The sequence below is a fragment of the Epinephelus moara genome, chromosome 19 (genome assembly GCF_006386435.1).
Source record: "Epinephelus moara isolate mb chromosome 19, YSFRI_EMoa_1.0, whole genome shotgun sequence".
NCBI classification, from domain to species: Eukaryota; Metazoa; Chordata; class Actinopteri; order Perciformes; family Serranidae; genus Epinephelus; species Epinephelus moara.
In genome coordinates this window covers 37,054,062-37,076,584 of record NC_065524.1, presented here as the reverse complement: position 1 = coordinate 37,076,584, position 22,523 = coordinate 37,054,062, and the positions used below count along the sequence as shown (strand labels likewise).

The window sequence follows — 22,523 nt, the reverse complement described above, 5'->3', positions numbered from 1 at the left end:
GACAAAGGCAGCCTATGAAAGCTGTACGGGGTGTTGCGCGACATCCTGTTCTTGCAATTCGGATAAGCACAAACACGAACCATTGTTTTCAATCGATGCAGTAAAACTCTCAGCTGTACTCCGGGACAACCAGCGCCACTCTGAGCGGCGCTCAGCATGGCTCCTCTGTTTTCTTCTGGCAACAAGCAAAGCTCTCGCGAGATGACGTCACACAGCCCAGAGGAAGTGAAGGGTCAGGGAAACGCTTAGTATGCTATTTACAGAGATTGCACTGGCGATCTGAACCGGTCAGTGGCGAAAAAAAGCACTTTTAATGTGCAAACTTATACGGGACGCATTTGCCCCCGTTACCGTTTTAGCTCGTTTCGTGGTTGCCGGCTGCATCCGCCTCCCTCAATACTGAACCAATTTTAGAACGAGTTGTACCTATGAATCATACGCACACGTACACATGGGGAAATAGGGCCCAGGTTGAAAAATACAGAAGTTATCCTTTAAGATGCCTTTAGCAGGTATTTAAACCTTTGAACTCTGAGCAAATTGGTGTGATTTCTTTCAGAAACATGGAAAAAAAGCAATCACCAACTTGGTAAGTAATTAAATTTAAAAATATATATATATATAAAAAAATAGGGAAAATGTATATTTGTAATTATTAATATTATTATTATTATTTTATTATTAAATAATATCAAAGAATTATTATAAAAGTTCCAGAAGTTTGATTTTAAATCAAAACTCTTCTTTTTTTCCCTTTTACTAATTTCTTGCAAATTTTTTGGGTCAATTTGTCTTTTATTGGTCGTTGCCTTCTTCCCATGTTTTTAAAAGAAATTAAATGCCTTTACAGTACAAAGGGTGCCCACCCTGAAATCATGAAATAGCAAATGAAGTTGTCAGTACTTATAAATAAGTAGATTATGTGCTGCTTTTAATAACGCACAGCAACTAAAGGACTTCATTATCAGACTGAAATATGTTTTGCGGCTCAGGGTTTTTTTTTAATTCTTTCCAACAAAAATGGCTCTTCTGACAGTAAAAGCTGCTGATCCATTTCGTTTAAACATATTTTCCCATGGTATAAACTCCATGATACACTACAGTTCATTATTTGGAAATATTATGGCTGTTTGTCTTTTCATTCTCAGCAGACATCCTGTAAAAGTCCAACATCCACTCTCCTTTTAGCCCTGCTCGTCTCTGAATTTGTCTGAATGCCGTTTGGTGCTGTGCAGTGAGTTTATCAGTGCTTGTTTGCTGAAAACAGCTGCCTGCTGTATCGAGAAATGTGTGCTGAGACTGAACTGTACCATGAATGTGCTCTTACACCAGAATGATCAGCTAAAAGAGGTTGAAAAGCTCCGCAGAGCAGCAGAGTTGGTGATTATTTTCGAGTAAATTAAGCACTACAACTTCGTTCATATTGACTCCATTGTTAAAGTGCATTAGTGGAACTAAATGTCTTATCCTTTCTTTCAATGGTAACTTTATATCGTCAGTATAATGTCAGCTTCCTAAACTAGTTTTCAGCTACTGCATCACCTCCATCTCAAAGTTGTGGCTTTATCTCCAGTCACAATTAAGTACTACCTGTGCCAATGATAGTGTATAACCTTGAAGATGTGCCGTGACGTCCTGTCTGACTGTGTCTCCTCAGAATAAACTCTTGTCCCAACAACTGTTCGGGCCACGGCAGATGCAGCACGACGAACTCCGTCTCGGGTCGGGTCTACTGCGAGTGTGAGGAGTACTGGAAAGGAGACGCCTGCGACATCCCATACTGCAGGGATAACTGTGGCAGCCCGGGCCACGGCTACTGTGACCTGACCGGAGAGAAGCTCTGCGTCTGCAACGACAGCTGGCAAGGTAAGAGGGCAGGATGGGGCAGAGGAAAGTGGATTTTATCAGGGAAATGAAGCAGATATATGGACGAACTGGAGCTCAGCCAGAGTGGTGCGATGTGTCTTGTTGGCCTGGAGCTGGAGGAGATTTCAGTGGGATAGAGGGGGAGGATGGTGGCGGGAATTTAAGGACAGGAAGAGATGTGTTTGATGTGCTACGATATGTCTGATCATTTATTATGTCACCTGTAATGTGTTTATGATCCCAGTAAGAATTAATGTGCAGGTCAAAAAGTGATGTTCAGCTTTGAAGCGGGTCAGATTTAGTTATTAAATGTTCATGTTACATATAAATATTGTTTCAAGAGTATTTAATGACTATATTTCATCGGGCAGAGACGGCCTGCTTCACACTGAAATACAGTCATTAAGACGCTGTTTAAATCACTAAATCAATACTTGCCGTGCTGTCATGTGCAAAATTTTATTAAGTCCATATGTCATCGTTGCACCTACCTATAATTACTCTGGCATTGGCCTCGTTTGTAGTGATTACAGAGTTATTTATTCTCAGAACAAATACCACGTTTCCCATGATGGAGAGGATCTTTTTGATGTTCCTGTTTTGTTCATTATTAACGACAGAAGGGAGCGAAAAGGAAACAGACAAAAGGCGGAGATACAAAAGCAACCACGGCAGCCGCTTTCCTGTTTATGCAACACAGTGTTGCCTGATTCAATATTGTTTTATGTCATAAAATAATAGATGTGATGTCCTGGGAAATCTCGCCTGGTGGCACGTAATATATGTGGCTTCATTATTTTGGTTTTTCATGTTTCTTTTGTGAATAATTTGTTCTCGCAGCAGCACACAGAACAACTTTATGACACATGGGGTCTGGTGTCTGACTGACATCACAGTGGAGGACTTATTTTATTAAAAGCTTCATATTTTTTAATGCAAATTAATCAAATCTGAAAAGGAATGGCCGTATATATACAGATACTGCCAGTGTCCAGACTGATTATCTCACTTGTTAAAGGCAGTTATACTGATGTCGCATTATTAATATTGCAGTTTTGCATGAATAATCTTCAGATTCAGTCTTTAAAATGTTTTTTTTCTTATTTGTTTGAATACTCAATCAGAGACTCACGGCCAAACACACACATTAATGAGTATTTCATCACTTTATGGATGAAGTTGTGTGTTGTTACTTAAGTACATCAATGTTTGATTGTCCTCTGCCTAGTTTACCCACAAATTTCAGTAAGAATAATATTAACAATATTATATTTAATCTAACCAGACAGTCCAGTGGTGTTAGATTAGATGATGAAGCACTGCCCCCTCCTGGACTAATGCTGTAAGCACAAGTACAAACATATTTATATGAGGGAAGCCACTTTCTTCTCATGAAATATTAATTTATTAACTGTATTTTAAGTTTTTTTCTGCAGACACAAATGTAAATCTTTGCTGTTCAATGAGCTAAATAACTTGGTTGTACGTCAGTTAAACAAAAAACAGCATCAATGAAAAACTTGTATATTTTGAGGAGATTTATGCTGAATTTCTCATTTAAAATGTTGCAAAAATCCTTACTGATTGATTCATGGCATGAAATTAGAACACTTTTGATTTTTAGATAGTGCTCTGAACCACGGGAAGCACTTCTCAGTGAATTCTGGGGCATCATTCATCTCATGTCTCAGTTCTGTCATGCAGCCCGGCTTATTTCTTCTGGCATGTTGAGTTAGGGCTGGGTGTCATTCATCCAGAGTCTCAGCCAAGCCGAGCAACCAGATGGGGCCTGACTTATTTCCTCAGGTGTGCCAAATTTGGGCCAAAGCTGGGCCAGGTCACTTTTTGACAGCAGCCCAGCAGTTGCAGTGTCAGCAGCCGGAATAGGGACGTTTTTTTGGCCTGTTCTGGGGCATCATGCATCCTGAATTTGTAGCCGAGTAGGGCAACTGGATGTGGCCTGGCTTATTGCTTCTGATATGCCGAATTTGGGCCGATGCTGGACTGTGATGATGGCAGTGTTGGCAGCTGGAACTGGGCCAGTTTATTCTGCCCGATTCTGGGGCATCATTTCTCCCAAGTCTCAGTTGAGTTGGGCAACTTCATGCAGCCGGGCTTGTTTCTTCTGGCGTGCTGAGTTTGGGCCGATGCTGGGCCAGGTCATTTTTGCTGACCCAGTGGCGTCAGGGTCAGCAACTGGAATTGGGCCAGTTTATTTGTCCCTATTCTGGGATGTCATTCATGTGGAGTCTCAGCTTAGTCGTGCAATTGACCTGGCTCTGACTTATTTCTCCTGGCATGTTGAATTCGGGCCAGTGCTGGACCAGGTTGTTTTCTTGGAGGACAATTGCTGACATTTACTCAGGAAATAGTCACATTAAAAAGCAACTCACAATCATCCTGGAAACGTTTGCAGGAAACGTTTTGGGGTGACATTCTGCTGTTTTAGGAGGCTTGTGTGTGTGTGTGTGTGTGTGTGTGTGAGTTTTTGGGGGTGAAGATAAATAAATGGGCAGTGGATGCTGCTGGAGCTGTCACACTGTCTTCCGTCCTGTTTATTGTTTTATTAATTATTCAGTTAGGTGAACTCAGGACGCTCGGCTTCAACATTATTGAGCAAGATTTTCCCCACAGAATGAATTTATGAAGCACTGTCTTTTCAATTAACCCTTTCACTTATATACGAACAGAGAAAATATTAGTTTAAACATATTTATAGTAACTTTAGTGACAAACGATTTGATAGTGGCTTTAAAGGAGTTACTATAGTAAGAACAAGAAAATGTACTCATGGTAGTTCAAGTAATTAATTCAAATGCAATCAACAGTAAGAGATCTTTACTCTTACATGTTCATCAAACCGCTCCTAGATGATCCTGCACCGTGTCTCTTGTGTGTAAAATTTACAAGTGACCAGTGATTCATAAAACCAGGTGAAAGTGAAGACAGCAGTGAGACAGATGTGTGTGTCAGGTGGGGACAGCCACACAGCCTCAGAGCAGCCATCTACTACGCAAACAGTGGGGGTAATAAAGGTGCTGGTTGCCATAGCAACTGCCATTTCACAGACTAAAAAAGTATGTTTTTGTTTTAATGAAAACAGCATGTTCTGTCATTTGTCCTTCTATCCCTCCACCCTCCTCATCCCACTAGCCACAGAAAGAAAAGTGGAGTCTAGTTTGCAGTGTTTCCTTTTTCTCCTCGTGTCTCATTACCTGCTGAGACATTAATCAGACCCACCCACCGCATTACGAACCCCCTGATGCCTCTTTAACTTCCTCATAGCTAAGGAGCAGAGATTGCAACTGACTTAGAGAGGATGATGGTGATGTTATTGCTCTGCTGTTGTCTTAACAGATCAATCTGTAGTTTGTTTTTTGATGAAAGAATGTCAGAGGATTGACTGACCTTACCTTCATGTGTTTAAATCAAAGATTTTCTCATGATTGTGTCAGAATAGATCTGTCCTCTTTGTTTATGCAGACCAACAGGTGCTGCAATGGTGACTTGTTTCTTCATCAGTGAAAATATATATTGCATTTGACTCGTGTCTTGACTTGACAGTGGTTTTTTGCAGAACTCCCACCTCCTACTGGCAGATAATCATAGTCCAGTAAATATAAGGATTCTATGGTTGTGAGCACTGACTTTTCACAAACAAATACCAATACTTTTTGTTTTGTTTTTTGGTGCCATTTTTGCCTATTGAATTAAAAACAAAATTAAGCCTTAAATCTACTTTAACACTACAAAGCACCCTACAAACATCCTGAAATGAGACCCTACTGAAAAATTGGTGTATGTACCTGATACCTCCACTGGGGCGCGCCAAAGTAAGAAAATTTCAATTTCTCCACAGTGACACCAAACTCTAAATACCACATACCTACTTGTGAAGGTTTGAGGGGCAAACTTTAAAATAAATCATCATAAACATGTTTCACACATCACTTCTCGTGCTTTTTGATGGCGCCACTTTCTAACTGTGTTTAAATGTGTCTCCTCTCTCTGTCGTCATCCCAGGTCCAGACTGCTCTCTGTCCGTCCCCTCCACTGAGGCCTTCTGGGTGCTGCCGAGCGTCAAACCGTCGGCTCAGTCTCTGGGTCGGGCATCCCATCAGGCTCTGGTGCACTCTGGGCTGATGTGGGTGGTGGGAGGTTACTCCTTCAACTACTCCAACTACCACATGGTCCTCAAGTAAGCAGCACCTGTCTGACTCAGCAGCTGTCTGTCTGTCCCTTATCACGCTCAGAGAACACATTACTTACATAACTCAAAAAAGTGTTAAGAAATTCACAGTAGACAGAAAATTTAGAAATTTTAGTAACAAGTGCATTTCATTCATGTGAGCTTCCTCCAGGGCCCTGGTGTTGTGCATGCTGGCTCACTGGGAAACTTAATGGAACTGAACCATAGTTAACAAAACGTGTTCCGCTAAGACAAGTCAAACTGTGTGATGTGATAAACGTCTGTAGACCATTCTCACTGTGGACATTTACTCTGCAAACACAGGTGTAACTAATAATATTAAATTTGGCTGCATTCCATTTAGCTCCAGGTCTAGGTTCTCGGTATTGTGTCTGCCGGCTGACTGTATTTAGGCACCCAAATGGAGTCGAGCCCTTTTTAATGTTATTTGTTCCACCTGTGCTTTTATCATTTCTTATCTGTGTTACACACCTCTGTAGTTCTGCACTGTAGTGCTACTTATAGGGACTCACAGCCCTCTGTTTTACCTCTGTCTGCAGCTACAACCTAGAGAGCAGTACGTGGGATGTGGTGCCCGTCAGCAGCGGTCCTCTCTACAGATACGGTCACTCTCTGGCTCTGTACCAGGTAATACAGCTGTGGCTGCTACATCTCACTGACACTGGCAATCCAGTGGCAAGAAAAAATGGTGGCATTGTACGTTACTGCAAACCACAGATACGTTACATTTGCATGTAAATATGAGAGTGGATACACTGAATTCACAGCACTGTGGTTAATGTGTGGTTCAGTTTAGGTGCAAAAACCACTGTTAGGGGTAGAAGAAGATCACATTTTGGCTTGAAATACCCAGTGTTGGTGCCACAATCGCTACATTGATGGGTTGCTAGAAAACTCCAACGCTTGTCGCCTAAAAAGCAACTAAAAACGCAGAAATGACTCGCTAAAAAACAACTGGTTTTCTTGTTTGTTGGTCTTGAACACTGCACCGCAGCCTGGCAGGCGTCTGGCCTAGATGTCACGCTATTCACCATCCCCTCTGCCTTCCTATGACTAAGTCAGCTCATGTACTATGTCACTTTGAAAATGTTGATATGATGCAAGTGTGCAAATGTAGCGTATCTGTAGTTTGCAGAAACATAAAATATATTTATATATATATTTTCTTCTAGTGACTGACTTGACACCAGAGAGTGAAGATGTTGGAGGCAGTAAAATATAAAAATACATAGTATGTTGATGTAAATGTGTGTCAGGTGAGAACGGAAATACTGTGCAGTCCGTTGTTTCCTTTGAAGGATTGTCGGTTATAGTTTCTAAAAAACGCTTGCAAGCAACAGTGAAAGGAAACATGTAAGTAAAAGCCAACCCCAGATTCACTCTCATTTGGTGTTTCACCTCATGTTATTTGTGTTTCTCTGGTGCCGTGACTCTTGCATGTGTGCTGCTTATGGTCAGGCACCTGGTTGCTACCTTTTTAGAGTCACCTAAGCGTGAACAGAACACACAAAAAAAGGAAATACAGGCAGAGTCTCTTCTAGTGGGTCATAAGTAGACTATATGTTATACATTATACTTTGTTTTTTAAAAAACATCCTGAAGAGTATATTTTTAAATTTGTAATCCGCCCTCGATGCCTTCACACTCAAATCTAAGCACATAAAACACTCACAACATAAAGATGCAAATTTCAGTATATATTTTACATTTTCACAAAAGGTTCACTTGGACGTTGCATATTTGAGTTTAGATGTACAGTTTCTCCTCAGAGTCTGTGGGCCAAACAGAAACACCTGCACAGTCTGTACAACACCTGTAGCCAATTAACATCAGCGCTCCTGCCAAGTTTCCATCAGACACACACTGAATCCTCCGAACTTCTTTGTCTGCCACCATCGAGGTGTCAGCTCTGACAGCTGAACTGAGAAGTAAAGAACAAAGAAAAGAAGATAATTTTAGCCTCAGCGTAGTTTTGGAACGTATCTCATGTTATAGTAGAGCAGAGCTGAATGTGACTGGTGGCTGCAGATACACTGAGCTGTATTCAGGTGTATTCGTCTGTGCTCAGTCTAAACTGCTTACAGTTAGGAGATATCTAATTATTTAACAGACAGTTTTATAATTTCTTCAAATTATAATCCACAAATGGATATAGATTCCTCTCAATATTATTTGTGTGAAAAAGATCTCTGCAAATATCGACCCAAATCCATCTCCATACAAGTGGCTCAACAGGGGAGGTAATCATCACCGTTTAGAGGCGTTTACACTTTTTGATGGACCGTTGCATCGTTAACTTTACCTGTGCAGAAAAGGGAACATCAGGATCATCACTCACATCATGGTGCGCAGCGTCGAATGATGTGTCACTGTCCAAATACTGGGAGACATGCTTATTTTGTGTGGAGGAAGTCATTTGATCGTGACGGACGGAGGGAGAATGAAGACAAATGTCTCTGCTCTGCTGTGATGAAGGTGAGATCTGATCCAGAGGAGGTCAGAGTGTCAGCCTGGAGAAGATTTGTAGGCAGCAGTAACTCTTGGCTTGTTTGCTGTACACACAAGCTTTAACTCTAAACCCTCCCTGTTACACTGAGGGGGGTGAAAGGTGCGTTACTTTATCAGTGCAGTCTAACCTCTTAGACTTGAGCACAAAGCAGACATGCATGTTTTATTTTTACCTTGTGAGTAACAGAGACAGACCTGCCGACTCTTCACCTCTCACCCTTCAGTTTCACACTGATATTTTAGGCGGCTCCTCGACTGTGTTGAAGCTGCTGACCTGCAGATAGAGATGCATGTTAATCATTAGGGACTTAAAGAGAAAGGTTTTCCATATTAAAGTGTCTAAAAGTGGTATATATTTTGTCAGTTATCTGTCAGTGGCATCAAACACCATTTGCACATGCGTCAAAGTTGTGGTTTTCTGCTAGAGGCTGTCATTAGTTGACATTTATCTACTTTTAAGCCACATTTTTTGATACACTTTTTAAATCTTGGTCTTTTTTATCTGTATATTTTGACCAGGGGTCTCATTATAAACGTTGCGTACGCACAAAACAAGTCCTGAAAGAGGCGTACACCACTTCCCACGCAAAAGTTGTGATCTATAAAAACAGACTTGATGGGAGAAACTTTGACACAGTAAATTGGCGTCGGAGATGGTGAGTTGGAAGCCTGATTTATTGAGTAATTGTCGAATATTTTGTGGTTTACACAAGTTTTGGCCTTTGTCCATATGTCTTTTATAAATGAGACCCCAGATGAAGGATTTTAGTCATCAGATGTCTGGATCTTTAGTTATCAGAGAAACAAACTAAGCAAACATCAGCAGCGACTCTGCTTCAACCCCTGCTGCGCCAAACAGCATTGGAGAAACACTGAATTTTAATTTAAAACAGCTTTATTCAGTGTTAATACTGGTTTAAATCACCAGGTTTGTTTGTTTTGGAGGGGAAGAGACCTCTGTGGATAATTTGGCTCACAGTAAAAACCTCCTGAATATTTGGATTTTGTTATCAGAGTAAAAAGATGAGCATGCATTAGTGCAAGCTTGGATAACAGCCCCTCTGCAATGAGCCAAACAGCATTGGAGAATCACTGATTTTAAACATGAAACTGCTTTATGCGTGTGTTTATCACTTTCAATCAGCTGGTCTGTTTGTTTTGGAGAGCAGGAGACCTCTGTGGATAATTCAGCTCCTGGTAAAAACCTCCTGAACGATGAACACTGAAGGAATCCTGTCAGAAACTGACTGCAATGACAGCATTGCTCCCGTTTTTGTTATTGTGTTGATTGAGATATCCCGAGAACAAAAATGACATATTGTATGTTTAAAGTTGTTATGATCAATATTTTCATATTGACAATTATTGAACGAGAGATTAGAAGGTGCTGGTGGGTGGATTCTGATGTAACTGAAACCAGGCTAGCAGTTTCCCCTTGTTCCCAGTCTTTGTGCTAAGCTAAGCTAACAGGCTGCTGATTGATCTTCTTCTCACTCTTGTATTTCCCGAAATGCCAAACTGTTTTTAGAAGACACGTCAGCAGATGCTTATGGGGATCCTTTTAACAATAAACAACATGTTTATTATTGATCATGTGTCAATATTGTGTTTACAGCTTATTGCACTGGACCCGAGTGCCCAGAAATCAATAATGGGTTTAAAAAGAGGGAGAGAGAAAATGATCTCAGGCTGCTGAAGCCTCACGTTATAGCTTAAAATGTACTTTAGAACAGTGGTTCCCAGCTGGTGGATCACGGGTCTGTTCTGCATGGACTACAAGTGACTTAGTGACAAGTTTGTAAAAAACACACTTTATTTTTAAGTACAGTGAATTTTCAGCATAGAGCTTTTATTTTCAGCTTCTGGACAGAGACAGCAATCTAGCCCGACGACATGGCCTAAAGCAAGTATGATGTCGAATGTATTAAACTGAGTGGACCTTGAACTAATGACTTTGGAGAAATCTGGATAGAATTTTTTATTTCTGTATTTATTTGGCACAAAAACAAGGACTCCTACTTTTCTCAAACCATAAATTTTACATCAGAGGCCAAATTCTCCATCACCATATAAATGAACAGAAGTGGAGCTTCGGCGCTCTGGAGGCAGGATTCAAGCTCAGACAAACAAAATTTCACCTTCTCCTGATGTGAATCAAGTACGCAGGAAAGTCTCCACAATGAAGCTGATCATCCAACACATTGTCACCCCGACTTGTCACATATCAACATTTGCTCATGGACTTTCCACGTCCACATATGACGTCCAAGGTACCCTGGGTGTGTTGGTTGTTGACGTTCTGGGACGCCGTGTCAACTTCAGCCTGTTACATGCATTGTCTGTTTTCAAAATACACTTCTGTTTTTACAGGAAATGTACAGTTTGCATACAGTCTCTTTCAAAATAAAAGCACTATGTTGGTACAGCAACGCAAATTGATGTTTTTTTTCCTCCAACAACATAGGCACATGGTTTGGTTTAGGCAACAAAAGCTCGTGGCTGGGTTTGGGAAAACAGAACAGGGTTTGGCTTTATGATCTTTTGGGATGCTAACACCACTCTCCTAAATGACAGTCGGTTTTTGTTGGACCCATCCACCACCCCTCTATCCCACCCTTCTCAGACTTTTGCCACCTTGAATTTCGCTCTTGTCCCGCCGTGTTTCTTTCTGATGCTGCCGCGTATCATGCCGAGGTTAAAGGACAGCTTTTTTGGTCAGTGTCTGATGCCGCAAGTCACTACCCAATGTCTCCTGAATGAGAGCAGGTTGGGGCGGCTGTGGCTCAGAGGTAGAGCAGGTCGTCCACCAATGGGGCGGCTGTGGCTCAGAGGTAGAGCAGGTCGTCCACCAATCAAAAAATCAGCAGTTCGATCCCGGGCTCCTCCAGGCTGCATGTCTCANAGCAGGTTGGGGCGGCTGTGGCTCAGAGGTAGAGCAGGTCGTCCACCAATCGAAAAATCAGCAGTTCGATCCCGGGCTCCTCCAGGCTGCATGTCTCAGTATCCTTGAGCAAGATACTGCTCCTCCAGGCTGCATGTCTCAGTATCCTTGAGCAAGATACTGAGCCCCAGATTGCTCCCGATGGCTGTTCCATCGGTGTGTGATGTGTGACAACGTTTTAGTTAGTACGTTTTGTCATTTTCTATCTGGGTTCATGTCTGCCTTCCTGTGTGCCAACCAACTGAAAGTATGTTTGAACAGAGTTTGAATCTGATATGTTCAAAAGAACGTCAGGCAAGTGGGGCAAGAAAAAAAAATCTACTATGGGTCCTTGAAAAGTCATGGAAAAGTTTGGAAATTTTGTTCGTGGAAATGTGTGGGATTATATATTTTTTAATCTCAGGACTGTGTTCTTAACATTCAAACGCATCACTCTCTCTCTGTCTCTTCCCTCGTGTAGGACGACCTCTACATGTTTGGCGGGAAGCTGGAGGCAAAATCCGTGAACGTGACTGACGAGCTGTGGGTGTTCAACATCCCCAGGCGCACCTGGTCGCCACGCAAACCAGCCCTGCCTCCTCCCTACGCCCTGGAGGGGCACACCGCTCACGTGGTGGAGCTGGCCGACGGCGAGCCGGTGATGCTGATCTTCTTTGGCTACTCGCCAATCTACAGCTACATCAACAAAGTCCAGGAGTACAACATCAGTAAGTGCGGCTGCTGACTCTGCGCTCATCGATTGTTTTTTCTTCGGTGATTGTTTAATTGCTTTTTATTGATGGGAGTCAAACACAGAGACCCGTCGAGCTCTGTTTCCAGAGAGTCTTCACACAGGTCTTTGGGTTTTAACACAGACTCCTTGTCATGGTTGGTATTTTAAACATTATTTTAAGATGGACCGGGCAGAAATTGGCATTCTGTGACTCTGCTCTTACGACTACAACCCTAGCAGCTGCATATAAAACACACAGTAGAGTACAATGGAAACACCACACAAGCTGTTGTCATGTTACTAGCGATGCCATCCCACGCTTACATCATTCTTTATTTATTAAGCACACATGGCCTGAAGACACAGGCAACAAGTTCAAATGACTCGAGACTTGCATCTAATCAGCTGGCGCTCACACAGCTTTCTTATTTCAGCTTCTTATTTTAGATATCAGACTGAAAAGATTTACTCCTCAAACAACTCTATCCTACGTAAGATTGTTGAGTTTTTTAAATGTATTTTTTTGGCACCACAAGCCGAGTGCCATCTAGTTCCATTATACTGGTGAGAAAGCAGACATCTCTACCGAGGCTGGGTATTGTCCTGCACCAGGAGGAACCCAGGGCCCACTGCACCAGCGTAAGGTCTGACAGTCACTCTGATGATTTCATCCTGGTACCTAACAGCAGTCAGGGTACAGTTGGCTATGACATGAAGGTCTGTGCGACCCTCCAAGGATCTGCCTCCCCAGACCATCACTGACCAGGCAGCATAACATTCACCACAGCGTCTCCAGACTCTTCCACGCCTATCACATGTGCTCAGTGCGAACCTGCGCTCATCTGTGAAGAGAACGGGGCGCCAATGGAGGACCTGCCAATACTAGTGTTCTCTGGTGAATGATGGAGCTGCTGATGTGAGCACAGGTCCCACTAGAGGCCCTCATGCCTCCCTCATGGAGTCTGTTTCTGACAGTGTGGTCAGAAACATGCACACCAGTAGCCTGCTGGAGGTCATGCTGTAGGGCTCTGGCAGTGCTCCTCCTGTTCCTCCTCACACAAAGGAGCAGATACCGGTCCTGCTGCTGGGTTGATGCCCTTTGTCCAGCTCTCCTCGTGGTCTCCTGGTATCTCCTCCATGCTCTTGAGACTGTGCTGGGAGACACAGCAAGGTGGACTACCTGTGCAACCTGATTGGGCTGCAGGTACGGCCTCATGCTACCAGTAGTGCCAAGGACACTAGCAGAAGACCAANGTCCAGCTCTCCTCGTGGTCTCCTGGTATCTCCTCCATGCTCTTGAGACTGTGCTGGGAGACACAGTGAACCTTCTTGAGCCATCCTGGAGGAGCTAGACTACCTGTGCAACCTGATTGGGCTGCAGGTACGGCCTCATGCTACCAGTAGTGCCAAGGACACTAGCAGAAGACCAAACTAGAGAAGAATCAGTCAGGAAGGATAAGGAGAGAGCAGCTGTCTGTGGACACCACATGTAAAACCATTCCCTTTTTGGGGGGTGTCTTGCTTTTGCCTCTCCATTGCACCTGAAACTGATTCACAATCACTTGTGCTTCCTCAATGGACACATTGATATCCCTTAAGTTTAACTGACTTCCTGTTAGACTGTGACCATTAAGTGTTCCCTTCATTTTGAGCAGTGTAAATAGCACTACAGGAAAGAGGGAAAATAGGTATATGCATTGAGTTTAGGGTGAAGCTGTCCCTTTAAAATGAAAGTAACTTAGTATCTGGTAGAGAACTTGGCTTAGTTGTCCTCATACTTGTGGCCACTTTGTGCTCTTGCATTTATTTTTGTTTCCTTGTTTGGCCAGTAGATGGCAGTGTCACACAGTGTTGTAAACCAACAGGCAAAATGAGAGGAAAACACACACATGTACACACCGTTCATCAGACTCACAACACACACACACACACACACACACACACACAGTCATTAAGCAGAGGTGGTACCCAGGCCGGAGAGTCTGGGAGAAGACAATGATTAATGAATTCAGCACACTCCCTCACTCTCCCTCCTCCCTGCCAGTCTGTGTTTCCATTTGTCTCCCTCTTCCTCCTCTACACTCTCTCATCCCTTTCTTTTCCTCCAGGCCTCAGTTTCTGACCCCCTCTGTCATCGCTCCTCCTCGGTCCCCGCCATCTCCTGCTCCTCTCCCTCACCTCTTCCTTCTTCCTCTCCCCTCATGTGTCTATCACTTTCATCTCCGACCACCTCTATCTCCTCCCTCCCTCCTCCGTCTCTGACAGTGTCATGGCGTAACGCTGCACTGAGCATCATTAGGCTTCAGAGGGAGCGACTTAAAGAGTCGCTGCAACCTGGAAATGAACAGAGGGGAGTAGAAGCGGAGTGTAAATTATGAGGTAAAAGGATTTAATGACCACTCAGAGAGGCAGGTTCACAGCAATTAGCTGCCAGAGATGAGATAAGAGTTGACCTTCTACTTTCTTGTCGTCTTGTTCACAGTTGCCCCATCTTCTATCGCCGTTCCTCGCTGTTTCTCTCCTCCTTTTTTGCTCTTTATTAAAGTCTTTATTTGTGCCCCTGTGTTCTGCTGTCTGTTGTTGACTCTCTTGCTTTTACTCTTTCAGTGCTCAAGTTTGTTGGCGTGATGTTTTCATCAAGCAATAAGTTGCCAAAGCCAAAGAGTCTGATATTTGAAGTTTTGATAAAAGATAATGATACCCAGTGGACAGAATCGGCCTAAACTCGGCATGCCGGATGAAATTAGCTGGGCTGGGTCTGATTGCCCGACTCGGCATGAATGATGCCCCAGAATTGGGCCAAACCAGCTGGCCAGATTCCGGCTGCCATCACTGGGCCGTTATCAGAAATGACCTGGCCCAGCATTGGCCTGAGCTTGGCATGCCGGATGAAATTAGCCGGGCAGCATCCAGTTGCCTGACTCGGCTGAAACTGGGAATGAATGATGCCCCAGTATTGGGCCAAATCAGCCAGTTCTGGCTGTCTATAGTCAATATTTTGAAAACATGAATAAACGTGGAGGCGCCCAGTAGCTCAGTAGGCAGAGCATGCACAAAGTCAGAGTCATTGCCACAGTGGCGTGGGCTCAATTCCAGCCCACAGCCCTGCATGTCATCCCCTCTCTGTCCCCCTTCACGCTTCAAACTGTCCCGTCATTAAAGCAAAATCCCCCCCGAAAATGATTAAAAGAATATATCAAGTCAAAGAATCGTAACTGTAATAATAATATAATGATACACTTTATTCATATAGCATCTTCCATACAAGAAATGCAACACAAAGTGCTTTACAATGAGGGCACTATAATAGTTATAATGAACATAAACCAGACAACGCAATTCAATATATAAAAGGACATTTAAAGCAGTTTAAAACATGGATTAACTGACTCATAAAATCATAGAGTTGTAAAACTATAAATCAAGAGTTGCAGCAGTGTGAAGCCTAAAATGAACGAGTGTCAGACCTGTATCAGGAGGTCAGAGCGAGTTAAAGACTAAAGTGAACAGATATGTTTTTAGCTTTCTTTTAAAAATATTTAGCGAGCAGCTTCCCTGATATGTAGAGGTAGTGTGTTCAATAGCTTTGGGGCGTCACTGACAAAGGCTGCATCCACGATCCTCTGACTGTTTTTCCATGTTTAGGGAATTCTGTAGGGATTTAATCTTCACATCTTCCGTGTCACAGTGTGTGTTGAATATTTTGTCTTCCAATGTTTGACCACTGGTTTCTATGGTGACTCGTTCCAGCAGCCACTTTGTGATCACTCTGTCTGTATTTGGTTACAATACAATAATGTGCATCTGTCTCTGTCTTTCTCTTTTTCAGCTGTCCCGTCCTTTTTGTCATATTTTCTGTCTTTCTTTCTTTGCAGTTTATTTTCTTGGTTCTGTGTGTTTCCTTGTCTTTTTGCTGGTTTGCAGAATTTCACGAAACTTTTCGATGGAGTCCAGAAAGTTTAGTGAAAAGGTCGGCCAAGAGCCAGAGGAGAAAGTTGAGGTTTTTTTGGTGCCAGTAGCACCATCATGTGACCATGTGTAACAGCCTACACATATAAACCAAGTTCCTTTTTTCCTTGCCTCCTTAAGTCAAGACAAATCTCTCACTGTAGGCCTGAAGGGACTGCTCATCCTTACACCTCAGTGCTGGTGATGGCCAACCAAGAACCAACAATTCATACACTAATTATGACACAGTTTCACTCAAATATCTAACAAGATGAAGTGATGACATTTTAATCCATTCATTTCAATGGGAATCTCCGTCACATCCTATGTGCCCTTGAAACTCCTCCCCTCCCTCCATAATATTTCGGTCCGGAATTTGCCTCGAGTACATTAAAAACATTGAACTTTTGCAGTGGATTTCGGAGAGACCATATGACAGTGTGCTAGCCTAGCTAACATGCTATTTTTCTTTAGTTCAGTTGCCTGTGTTGATTGTCACGTGAGTTTGTATGACTAAAAAGAATGTGTTTATCTAGTTTGAACACATTTTGAATCTGAGTAATGTTATTCTGCTAAAACATGGTTATACATTAAATACAGTCAGATCGTCATTATGACTTGTTCAGCCGTTCGTACGCCTTTTTAAATACTTCACACAACATGCTACGTTCCTGGCAGGTCCTGTTTGTTTTTGTTTTTGCGCATAATCCAAACTACTGGATGGTGGAAATTGGACAAAATTAGCCCCTCCCCCATGGCTACAGGTAGTTTCTACCCTTAACTTTATCTTATATTGGAGTTATGCTATGTAGCGTGTGAGATAGAGTATGGTGAATATGCTAGGAAAGGTAGTATCAGCACTGCTTCTACCTGGAGCTCGCATCAACGGAGCCTGGGTTTGTTGAAGGTGGCAGTGCTGTTTGGGCTGAGAAAGCCTGTGAGTTTATCTTCTCTATCTCCTTTAACTTTAGCTTANGTGCTGATCCTTTCTCTAGAGCACCCACTTCTTGTGTTTATTTGAACTTCTATCAGATTTCTATCCATACGTAAAGAAATGCACTTCCTTGCGTTGGACACTGGAGGCATCATCTGTATATTTACAGATCTGTGGACAAGGCATCAGAACATGCAGCTTCTTTGCAGGAACATTTGAAGCATTGTCAACTTTCACAGTCATGTGTGCATATTTCTCCCAGTATATCCACAAAGGTTGTTGTTTGATCTTTACAAGATTTCCTACAATTATTTTAAGGATTCATGGTGGTGTAACTTGTTTAACATGAAGTGCTATAACACTTAAACATATCAACATAACATTTCATTTTGATGACATCAATTCTGAGAGATCCTGCAAAATGTTATGGAATTAAAAAGTGGTGTTACACAGCAGCATGTTACCTATAATAGCTGGAACTCTGTGATCTCAGGTCTGACTCATTTGAAATCATCCTCGTACAATTCATTTCAATTAAAGTATAAAAGACTTACTTAGAGGGCTGTGTGGAGATATTCTCTCTCTGAGTGCTTTCTAGTTCACTGTGTGTCTCGGTTTCTCTCAGTGCTGCTCGTGCTCTCAGGGGTTTACCGTTCCAGATGACGCCACGTTTTCTCAGGCTTTTGAAGTTCCTCCTCCTTCTCAGGCTTTTGTTTGTTGTGTTGTGTCTTTCCTTTATTGGGGGCTGCTCGGATGATGTAATCCCCGCCTGTTTTTTAATAAGATTTTCTATGCACCTGAATTCATCGGTATGCATCGCGCCGGTCTAATAAAGGGGTGCTTTTAAATTCAATAAAGTGTAATTTCCTCTGGCCTCTCTCACTGTTTGGCTCAGTCTCTTCTTTTCTCTTCCCTCGCTCTGTCTCACCTCCAGAATTAAAAGTGCTCTGCTTTTTGGCACGATGGTGAAAAGACAAATCTGCCAAAGCATCAAAAACTTTTTAAGTGATCAGCTCTCATCTCTCTGCATGAGTGTCTGGCATTAATCCAGCCTCTCTGTGCTTTCTGTGTCTCAGGGACGAACTTGTGGCAGGTCGTGTCTGCTGAGGGAGCCGTGGTCCAGGGAGGTTACGGCCACAGCAGCGTGTATGACGAGGCCAGCGGCTGCGTGTTCGTCCACGGTGGATACAAGGCGCTGAGCAACAACAAATACGGCCTGGTGGACCACATGTACCGATACCACGTCCACACAAGAACATGGTGAGAGCACAGAATGATGAAGTCACTGTGTCATATCAATGTGTATAAACCCAGTCATCTGTTATCTGAAGCGCTCATCTTGTCCAGGGTTGCAGTGAGCTGGAGCCAAATCCCATCATGCACTAGGTCATAGGAAGCATGTATTCTGTGTAGGTTATCAGTCTCTGCAGGGCTGACACATATCGTCACACAAACACATTCACACTGATGAGCAATCTTACATCATTATGTGGAACTGTGACTGAATTATTTACCTGGCATCAGTTTCTGAAGCAGTTTTAATAGAAATCTAAATCTATTATAACTGGATCAGATTTTACAGTAGTGTGAAAATGTTACGCAGATTTTAGTTGATGTCAAACATACTTAAAGTTAGTGTTAGTCAAATGTTGCTTGCTTGGTTTGTGTGTGTGAGAGAGGAAAGAGTGTGTAACGTGTGTTTGTACACTGAACCATGCTTTAAGCCCAGTTCAGACCAAAGATTCATGACAAGACGAAACCGCTTTAGAACGTTGCAGAGAAAAGTTGCAGCAGTGTCAACTGGCTGGTCTGAGCTCGACTCAATCCGGCTGATGGTGTCACCTGCAACTCAGGTTGTCAGATCGTTGGCGGCTGGTTTTAAAGCACGTCACCTGTTTCAACAGCCAGTCAGCTTGTAGTGAAGTCTGCTGGTCAAGTCAAGATGACCGCAGATGGCGTGTTGGCTTGCTGCAGCAGGTGATTTGTCCCTGTGGAGCACTTTGTTTCTGTCCTCACGGTGTGCCGGTGTCAGACGGTGCGTCGCTGCTGCTGCTGGCTGTATGTGCTTATGCCCCGCCCACACACACACATTCTCATTGACTGATGAATTGGCGCTGGTTATTTATATTATTGTGGCGTATTGATTATGAATACAGTCCATCTGATGCTGGTTTTGTTTCATCACTGTAGCCAGTATCTCACTATCACTATCCTCATTCAGATTTTAAGAAGCTACAAATTATATTCAGCCACAAAATAAGTCTGAAAAGCTGCAAATCAGAAGAGTTGTTGCATAGAGTTGATACACCGTCTCGTCTAGTTGCATTTATGTGATCCGGCAGGTTTTTCAAACGTTGCAGAGCAGCACATTGCAAGAAATTGCCTGTTTCAAATTGTCTCGTCGCCAATCTTTGGTCTGAGTTTTCCGGGTGGTTAAAGATGCAGCATGTGACGGCCCTCAGTGCAGGTCATAGCTGGTGTGGATTTAAAACTACTGTCTACTGTCACACTGCATGTGTGCAACATGAAAGCAAAGTGTCTAGTGTTTTTTTTTCTGTCGAAAATACGCCATTTCATTAAAGGTGTTGCACGCATACTGAAGTAAATTTGTGAATGTAGGACTTTACCTTATTTCTCTGAAAAACAAAGATGCAATTTTAACAAACCCTTAAAGGAGCAGTCTGTTAGATTCAGGGGGAATTAGTGGCATCTAGTGGTGAGGACTGCAAGTTGCAACCAGCTGAAACTTCTCTTGGATAGATTTCCTTCAGTGTTAATTGTTCAGGAGGTTTTTTATAGGAGGCTAAATTATCCACAGAGGTCTCCTCCTCTCCAAAACAAATGTCTCAGGTGATTTAACCGGTAAGAACACTGAATAAAACAGCGTTAAGTTACAAATGAATGTTTCCTCTACGCTGTTCAGCTCGTTGCAGACGGGCCGCTAGCCCAGCGCCTGTTAATGTGTGCTCAGCTTTTTCTCTGATAACTGGTTTTTACTGGGTGCCAAATTATCCACAGAGATCTCCTCTTTACCAAAACAAACTGACTTGGTGATTTAAAGGAGAAAAAACACTGAATAAAGCAGTTTCATATTAAAAAAATCAGTGTTTTTCGAAGGCTCTTTGCTGCAGAGGTGCTGTAAACTCTGGTAGCCGAGGTAGAACTAGGTAGACGAGATCAGTGTGCTTGTGTCAGAAAGAGGAGAGGAGTGTGAGAATAGACGGATCTGACAGGAGGTCTGACCTCAGGTGACCCCAGGCAGATGGATGGGTGAAACAGGACGCTGGGCTCTATCACTCTCCCCTCCATTCACATGTGCGCACACATGTAGACAGTAGCATATGCTCACATGTACACGCACACACACAACCTGCTGTCTCTCCATGGCTCTCACTTTCCAGATGGAATTTGTTGTCGGAGTCAGGTGTCACTGGAGCTGCTGGGCTTTTCAGATTCCCAGACCCAAACGTTTGTGGGTATTCCAGCTGTTCTGTTCAGCTACAGCCCAACGTAAAGATCAATCCACCCTGTCAGCAGCTCTGTTTGTGTTGCTTTTGAGCTAATATACAGTGATAGCATGTAGTGTGCCTCACAGACTGGGCGCACGCACATGTAGAAACACCTCTTGTGAGATTTCTGCAGTCCAGCCAGATCGATAAAGTGTTTTCCAGGGTCGAAACCAGCGTTTGAGAGTGCACATGCCTTACACCATGCTGCGAAGATGAGACTTCCATCTGTATTTTTTTCTGTCTTTTGACTATGAACTGCTAACCCCTCCCCCTGCAGAGTCTGAAAGGTGGCTCTGAAGTTTGCAGCTTCACTCGTGTCAAAATGAGTGGAAAAATCCAAACTAACTATAAAAACAACTCTTGCAGTGTAACCCACGTTTGTGCTCTTAATCTGTATATCCGCGATATTCCATAGCCCTCATAGTCTTGCCGCAATACATCTAAGAACACTGCTTTTTATGGCTCCGTTTTTCCTGTTTGTTCCTTTAAGAACTGACAAATATCAAAGTCTGAGTCGAGTCGCTGCAGTAATTGAAGAAGCCACAGAGAGCCTCTACAGTTGGTGTCCGAAATGTGACCTTTGACCTCAAAGAGGTCACACACAGCAGACTGAGACCTCCTACAATGTCTGTCATGAGTGTTTCTGTATGTTTGCATGTGTGTGTGTGTGTGTGTGTGTGTGTGTTCTGGTCCCATGAAAGAACAGTTGGTGTGAAGGGCAGTCACCACAGGCCAGGTCACACACCCAGACAGACGCCATCAATAACATGGCACCATGGACACACACACACACACACACACACACACACACACATAACTGACAAATTAACACTTTCCTAATATGTCTCCCTCTGCTGAGTTGCACTCTGTCCTGGGTGTGTGTGTGTGTGTTTGACGTGTGTGTGTGTGTGCAGGTTGATCCTCGGGGAGAGCGGCATAGCGCGGTACCTCCACTCTGCGGTGCTCCTGAGCGGCACAGTGCTGGTGTTTGGGGGTAACACTCACAATGACACATCGCTAAGCAACGGGGCCAAGTGCTTCTCTGCTGACTTCCTGGCGTATGATATCGGTAAGAACACGTCCTGAACAATCACACACACACCAAGTCTGGTACTACAATATGTTTTGCAGCAGATGTCACAAATATTAGGCCAACTTTTAGAGGCCTAACCCAGGGCTCCTTTCTTTAGTTGCATTTTGTCCTCTGTCACTATTAAAGTTCCTCTCCAGGCATTGACTAAACCCCTCAAAAAAAAGATTCATGTCTGTTCATCAAAATTACACATTAAGAGTTTTTGTCATGAAAGAAAACCAAACATTTATGCCTTGAGATGGCTTCAGTATAACTCTACACCTTCGCCTCATTTAGTATGCACAGATCTGTGAGTATGGAAATGAGTCCTGCCCCTCAGCCACTCGCCAGCGTACCTGCTCACCTTCAGCTCTGCTCATCAAACACACAAACCTCAATCCAATTTCCAGAGAAAAAAACTGGCATTGTACGTTTCTGCAAACCACTGATGAATTACATTTGTTATTATGTAGAGGATACATTTAAACTTTATCTTTCAACAATGCAACAGTGAAGGGGTGTCGGTAGCGTAGTGGATAGTGCCGGCGCCCCATGTACAGAGGCATTGCCTCGCTGCAGCGGCCATGGCTTCGAATCCGGCTCGCGGCCCTTTGCTACATGTCAGTCCCCACTCTCTCCCTGTCATTAAAGGTAAAAAGCCCACAAAAATAATCTTCAAAACAAACAAAAAAAAACAATGCAACAGTGATTAACAGGTGTTTAGGTTTAGGCACAAACACCATGAGGTGAAGGTTAGGAAATGATCATGTTCTGGCTTTACATAACATTTTCCGTAGTACTTTCGCTGCTGAAAACACAACAA

General features: G+C 43.1%; 1 protein-coding gene across 1 annotated transcript in view; it reads left to right on the top strand.

Moving 5' to 3' along the window:
- The window catches only part of atrnl1a (attractin-like 1a), a 428,607-nt gene that overhangs the window by 58,703 nt on the left and 347,381 nt on the right, over positions 1-22,523 (top strand). The window contains exons 5-10 of the mRNA XM_050071268.1: positions 1,658-1,866; positions 5,890-6,064; positions 6,616-6,703; positions 11,986-12,232; positions 18,196-18,379; positions 21,543-21,697. Coding sequence (XP_049927225.1) covers positions 1,658-1,866; positions 5,890-6,064; positions 6,616-6,703; positions 11,986-12,232; positions 18,196-18,379; positions 21,543-21,697 — 1,058 coding nt within the window. The remainder of the gene's footprint in view (positions 1-1,657; positions 1,867-5,889; positions 6,065-6,615; positions 6,704-11,985; positions 12,233-18,195; positions 18,380-21,542; positions 21,698-22,523) is intronic.